At 36.0% G+C, this 6,804-nt stretch overlaps 1 protein-coding gene across 2 annotated transcripts; it reads left to right on the top strand.

Moving 5' to 3' along the window:
• Window positions 1-3,209: 3,209 nt before the first annotated feature.
• LOC103966275 (alcohol dehydrogenase 1) lies at window positions 3,210-6,518 on the top strand. 2 transcript variants are annotated; one of them, XM_009379426.3, is made up of 10 exons: window positions 3,210-3,367; window positions 4,221-4,357; window positions 4,497-4,543; window positions 4,668-4,993; window positions 5,101-5,183; window positions 5,275-5,350; window positions 5,462-5,523; window positions 5,687-5,782; window positions 5,883-6,044; window positions 6,232-6,518. In XM_009379426.3, the coding sequence occupies exons 1-10, from the start codon at window positions 3,334-3,336 to the stop codon at window positions 6,346-6,348; spliced, it is 1,140 nt and encodes a 379-aa protein (XP_009377701.1). In that variant the 5' UTR covers window positions 3,210-3,333; the 3' UTR covers window positions 6,349-6,518. The 2 variants fall into 2 exon arrangements, with proteins under 2 accessions (XP_009377701.1, XP_048431911.1); XM_048575954.1 differs by lacking the exon at window positions 3,210-3,367 and adding an exon at window positions 3,908-3,938.
• The last annotated feature ends 286 nt before the right edge of the window (window positions 6,519-6,804 follow it).

The raw sequence follows: 6,804 nt of genomic DNA, 5'->3' as shown, positions 1-6,804 counted from the left end.
TATTATTGTCGAAGCTTTATACCTAAACATAGCTAGCTAGGGTTTGCCATTACGGTCTGATGATATTTCTCTTCGCTTAGAGGTGATAAGTTTTATGTTTGAATCTCGTGAATGGCAAATTTGGTATCAAATTAGGTTACCCATTATGTGGTTTAGCCAAACTCTCCCTCCTCCTAATATAAAAATATCAATGTACTAAAAAAAAAAAAACTTACATAAATGACAAGTTTGATATTTAATTATTACAGTTGATTCACTATGAATTTAGTTCTGAAGAAATAGCAAGGTTGAAATTTAATTGAATTTTTTTTACAAGATTGATAAAATGATAAGCATCAATTAATGAATATTTGCAGGAGAATTTCATATGTTGTCTAATTATTCTCCACAAGAGGTCTTGTATCGGCTTTCAAACCGCCCACATCTTGATCTTGTCCCGCGTTAAGGTTAGTATTTGGATTTACAATGTTTTCTTTTAAATAATCTCTTATTTATTATTATTTTAGGCTTCTTATACACATCGTGAAGCCGAAAACCATAGAATAAGAAGCCCAGAGATTAGAGTTTGCCTTGTACGTGTTAAAAGAAAAAGACACAAATTGTTTCGTGTTGCAGTCGTATTAGATTAGAAAGTAAATGTGTAACGTCCCATCTCAAAATATTTAATTTTGGGAAAATAATTACAGTGGTAGTAGGCCAAAAATGTCCTAATTAACCTTTATGTAAGTAACCATACTAACCTTTCTTTCTTTGACCATTTTCCACTAAAATTTTATCTCATTTATTTTATAGCTGCATCTAACTTCTTGTTAGACTGCCTACGTACGCTTAATAGGAATCAAGCCATTCATAGTTTGTCATTCAAAACAACTCGACCTATAACATATTCCATTCAAGCTAACATGCATAACCTACCCCGATTAATCATACAAATCAACCCACATTCCACACACATTTCCAAGCTATAACCAAATCACAATTAATAAGCATAGATCGATGGCTAAAAATAAAAATAACAATTCAATAGCAATCACATTTAATAACCAAATATAACTCACTATGGTGTCACTAAACGTAAATCGAGATACATGTCATCACAACGAGCCCATTAAGCTCCATGAAATCCCAACAACGCTCTAGGATAAACGATACGCCAGAAAAATTTGGCCTAATTGACTAAAAAGTCAACCTGTCAATCAAGATCGATAATAGGGTTCACAACCCTAGAAATCTAAACTGGAGGATCCGCCTATCAGATTTATGATTCGTAACTTCTCAACATCCACATTATGCTTCTAAAACAACATACTAAAATTCCATTACGATCCAACAACTAGATCTCCGCCAATCGCAAAATCAAGTGGCCGTCAACGTTTAATTTTACAAACTTAGAGATCCAATTCGGGAAGAACCATAAGTTCTTATTGTCCTCAAATATTACATACTATTATGTATTAAAGTTTGGTGACGATCCAATGGTCGGATCGTCGATACCTAATGTCCAGGTGGTGGTTTTTATCAAAACTATAGTCATAGGATGAGATTTCATAACTCGAACGTCACATATGGAATCAGGATATCCAATTCAGCCTAGGAAGAAAAGGTGGGGTCTCGGCCAATGCGGCGCCGCATGTGGCAACCAACCACCCTGACTCGTCGGAAAAATCCAATTAATTCCAAAAATTACAAAATTTTATAGGTAAGTAGAGTTCAATGAGAGGAACAACTTTCATACCTAGGCCGAAGTCCAATTTGGCTGAGAACCACCACAAATCACCCTCGAACCGCTGGAAACCCTTAAATTGGGTGTTCTTGATTCGACTCCAAAACCGTATCAAACGCCCCAACCAATGCATGAGCTTTGTTCCAGGCCTCAAAGAGAGTCTAATGGTAGTGGTAATTGGAAGAGAACGTTTCAGAAATGGTAGATTTTGGCAAATAACCCTTGCACCCGCCGGTCGAGCCTCACGAGTCAAGAGAGACCCAACTCCCTTTTTTTTTTATCTTTTTTTTCTTTTTTCCTCCCCTCCTTTCCCTCATTTCCTTCCTTTTTCATTGGTCCATCCGATCCCCCTCTCTCTCATTTCTCTCCCTCACTCTTCATCACAGCCACACACGTGGCATCTCATATTTTCTAGATTCTTCCAGATAAGTGGTCCAATGACCTTTTTGCCCTTAATTTTGATTGTTAATAACTCATTCGTTAAAACTCCGTTTCACAAACAGTTTGCACCTACGCGTTCGTGAGATTAAACTCTATCCAAATACGTCCATAAATATGCTAAAATATATGAGAATAAAATACATCCTCATATAATTTCATTAAACCAACTAGATGAAAAATATATGAGAATAAAATACATCCTCATATAATTTCGTTAAACCAACTAGGGCATTTTCATCTTTTTCACCTATCGATAGATTTTTTATTTTCTCCACATATTCATATATTTAAAATTTGCAGGATATTACAGATTGTGTAAATTCTATCATATATGGAATATTTTTATGAGATTCTACTATATCTCTTATATTAAATATTATCTTATTAAAGTTGTAATACTATTGGAATAAGAAATTTAATTTCCCTACTACTATAAATAAACACAATGGAATGAAATAATACATATCTCAAAATTACATATCTCTCTTTCTCTGCCACGACCCCTCTCTTTGTAACCTCTATAATTATTTAGTAAATTATGCCTATAACATTTCTTTAATATTGGACTTATTATACAATTGACACTAGTAATTACAATATTTTGGTGTTGACCAAGAAAAAAAAATTATCTTGGCTGGTCGATAATCATGCCAAAACTAAGTACATTAGAAAATTTGACACTAGTAATTACAATATTTTGGTGTTGACCAAAAAAAAAAATTACGTGGCAAATGCGACGGAAACAAAGGCGCCGCTGGAACCAAAAGCAGAAACAGTCGTTTTCCCAAATCCATTGGCGGTTTTGGTTTTACAAAACTACAGTTGCGCAAAAACAAGCAATTCCCGCTTTTCATTCCAAAAGTGGTTCCGGCCAAATAAAATAAAAAATCAAAATCAAAAGTGGTTTTGGTATTTTCATTGACGCACACACAGAATTAATCACGGAGAATTTTGTATGGCGTAATAAGCTTTTGGTGGAAAATGGTATTTTCGTACAGGTTTTCCACTTTTCTTGAGCGGTTTTGTCTTATTTTTCAGCACTATAAATACTTGCCATTCAATTCCGACAGTTTCCACAACCAAAAGCAGTGTCTTTTGAACGCCATCAATCACATCGCTCATTACAAAAATACACTAATCATCACAAGAAAACAGAAGCTCATTCCAGAATGTCAACGGCTGGTCGGGTTATCAAGTGCAAAGGTGAGCGCACCAACCATTCCCTCTCTCCTTTAGTCAAGTTATCCTGGCGTTCTGTATCAATGATTTGATCGATTGATTTACCAATTTGATAGATTGTCATGTTCACCACGAGCTCCGGGCATGCGTGATCATGTTTCTTGTTGATCACTTTTTGATCATGTTTCTTGTTGATCACTTTTGTTAGACTTAGATTCTCTTTTCTGATGATCGGACTTTGGAGTTTGGAATATGCCATCTTATTTTTTTTTATTTTTGAAATTTTAACGAAAAGTTTACAGGATTGGTTATTTTAATAAAAAAATTATATTTTTATATTAAAATATCAATCATGGTACTATTTATTTTATTTTTTATTTTATCCTTATAATTAAAACTTAAAGTTTTCAAACCATTTTCATTAGTTTTTTTTTTATTTTTTTATGATTGAAAATGGGAATTTGCCCCTTTTAATCAATTTTTATTTGTTTGTTTAATTTTTGACACGGCCATTGTTGGATTCTCTCTCTCTAATATTTGGTTGAAACAATGAATTTCCTTCGTATTATAGTTTGAGTGATGGTCATGAATAATAGTTGCTTATACCTTTGCCTTTGGAGTGATCAATTCTCTTTCTTTTATCCTTTTGCATGGTCCTAGTGCTGTTTCCTTTTTCTTTTTTTTTAATATAAAGATGCTTGGGATTTTCTATTTTCTTTTAAATATTGTTTATAATTCTATATGATGTTGAGGATGAGGATGAGGGTGAGGAGGATTTATTTTGATTTGGTTTTCGTGGATTTCATAAGAAAGTAATGAAGTTTAGTTTTGAAATTTTCGAAAATTGATTGAAAAGAAATTGACTTGTCGGTTGCAGCCGCGGTGGCATGGGAAGCGGGGAAGCCGCTGTCAATTGAGGAAGTGGAGGTGGCACCACCGCAGAAACATGAAGTTCGCTTGAAGATCCTCTTCACCGCTCTTTGCCACACCGATGTCTACTTCTGGGAAGCCAAAGTAAAAATTTCAACTTTTAATGCCATGTCTACTTTAATATTAAGCATGACTTTTCACATGTTTATAAATTATAATGCTTTGTCCATAACTTGCAATTGATTAGTCAAGTTGAAACTGAAACATATATGCTGTGTCACAGGGACAACAACCACTGTTTCCTCGCATTTTCGGTCATGAAGCTGGAGGGTATGTACATGATCTCTGAATATTAAAGCTAAATAATTTGTGATTAATTAACTACGTATTTGCTTCCATTTTACGCAGCGTGTTTACGTTTCTAAATTTTGTTTGCCTGTCATTTTGTGTTTAGAGTTGTGGAAAGCGTAGGCGAGGGTGTAACTGATCTCCAGCCGGGTGACCATGTCCTCCCTGTGTTCACTGGGGAGTGCAAGGAGTGCACGCACTGTAAGTCGGAGGAAAGCAACATGTGTGATCTGCTGAGGATCAATACTGATAGGGGTACTATGTTGAATGATGGCCAGTCCAGGTTCTCCAAGGATGGAAAGCCAATTTATCACTTTGTTGGTACCTCCACCTTCAGTGAGTACACCGTTTGTCATGTTGGTTCCCTTGCTAAGGTCAACCCGGCTGCTCCCCTTGACAAAGTTTGCGTCCTTAGTTGCGGAATATGCACAGGTTTGAAAGACTTCTCACATTTTAACAGTTAGAAAGTTAGAAATTAATGGTTTTTCAATTTTTCTTTCTAGAGTAATCAATTATTGTTTTCGTTGGTGTATTTGAAGGTCTTGGCGCCACTGTGAATGTTGCAAAACCGAAAAAGGGTTCATCTATTGCCATTTTTGGATTGGGAGCTGTTGGTCTTGCTGTATGTCATTCTTATTGCTCCTCTATTATGGCTCTTTTTAGATAGTTTGGAGTATCATAATGATTTTTTGTTCATCTTGTCACTCTTTTAGGCCGCCGAAGGTGCAAGGATTTCGGGCTGTTCAAGGATCATCGGTGTTGATTTGAATTCCAATCGCTTTGAAGAAGGTCAGTCAATTCGATCATACATCTATTTAACGAATAAGGACTCAGCTCTTCATGCCTGGTTGAGATGTCATTCACTAAATAATTTCTAATGGTCTCTATACTTTATGGCAGCCAAGAAGTTTGGAGTGAATGAATTTGTGAATCCGAAAGATTATAACAAACCAGTGCAAGAGGTTAGTTACATAAATCAATTTAATTTTATGTTTGTGTCTGATCACTTAGAGCCAAGCATTCCCATTTTCCCCATTTTGTCCTTCTCTTCTTTTTTAGTACTTCCATTTAGTGTTGATAATTATCGGCTATCAGCAGCGACTAACGTTTGGCTTTGATTAAAAGGTGATTGCTGAGATGACCAATGGTGGAGTTGATAGGAGCGTTGAGTGCACCGGAAGCATTCAGGCGATGATTTCTGCATTTGAATGTGTTCATGATGTAAGCCTCTTTTGTTGTTTAATTGGATATAATGATAGAATAACATTACCATTCAAATCTAAAATTTACTTTTCTTTGTTTCTGTTCTTTCTAAATTTAGGGTTGGGGTCTTGCGGTACTAGTTGGTGTGCCAAACAAAGATGATGCATTCAAAACCCATCCAATGAATTTCCTGAATGAGAGGACTCTTAAGGGTACCTTCTACGGTAACTACAAGCCCCGCACCGATCTACCAGGTGTTGTGGAGAAGTACATGAACAAGGTAGTTCATATTTCCTTTTCAACCAAATTTGTGGAACCACCCGATGATTTAGCTTATTTAAGTTTCTGTGGCCTTTTCATACGAAGGCCTTAGCTTTATAGGTCGCATTTCCCTTTCTATTTCCGAAACCAATTTTGTGAAACCACCCGATAATGCGGTAAGACTCACCTTGTGTTGATCTTTGCAGGAACTGGAACTGGACAAATTTATCACTCACTCGGTCTCGTTCGCCGACATCAACAAAGCATTCGACTTGATGCTTTCTGGACAGTCCATCCGGTGCGTCATCCGCATGGAGAATTAAGAGAAAAAACTAGTGACTTGTTACTTGTTAATGGAGGGAACTTGTACATCTATCTGCTGTTCATTAAAATAAGTATGGTTACATGGATTTTGAGGGTATTGCAAATTTGGAGAGGATATGGTTTGTGATTTTCCCTACCATTTTTCAATTTATAAACGTAGTTTGCTTCATGTTTTTTCGTTCTCCCTACCAATCTGTCATGTATCTATTCCCTGATTGAAGGATTTAGAGTAAATCGCTGTGTTTCTTTTTTGCCTTAATCCTTAGGGAAAGTACAACCCTACACATAAAAACCGAGGCCCGTATCTTTTGTACACCCTCTCTCAAACTAGTTAAGATCATTCCATCCTAATTTCCTCAAGGACTACTGGGAAACCATCTTTCTTGATTCCCCCAGACTAAATTCACTCGATTCACTAACCCAAGAGATATCCTTGAAACTGATCAAGCCATAAC

The sequence above is a fragment of a genome, unplaced genomic scaffold (genome assembly GCF_019419815.1).
Source record: "Pyrus x bretschneideri cultivar Hongxiangsu unplaced genomic scaffold, Pyrus_bretschneideri_v1 Contig81, whole genome shotgun sequence".
NCBI classification, from domain to species: domain Eukaryota; kingdom Viridiplantae; phylum Streptophyta; class Magnoliopsida; order Rosales; family Rosaceae; genus Pyrus; species Pyrus x bretschneideri.
Note: the sequence above shows the minus strand (reverse complement) of the source record. Positions and strands in the feature narration are given on the sequence as shown.

Bases quoted from the DNA above. Each gene is read 5' to 3' on its own strand.
- LOC103966275 (XM_009379426.3), top strand. From the start codon at position 3,334: ATGTCAACGGCTGGTCGGGTTATCAAGTGCAAAG. The intron at 4,358-4,496 runs GTAAAAATTTCA...GCTGTGTCACAG, and splicing joins TCTACTTCTGGGAAGCCAAA to GGACAACAACCACTGTTTCC. The intron at 4,994-5,100 runs GTTTGAAAGACT...GTGTATTTGAAG, and splicing joins TAGTTGCGGAATATGCACAG to GTCTTGGCGCCACTGTGAAT.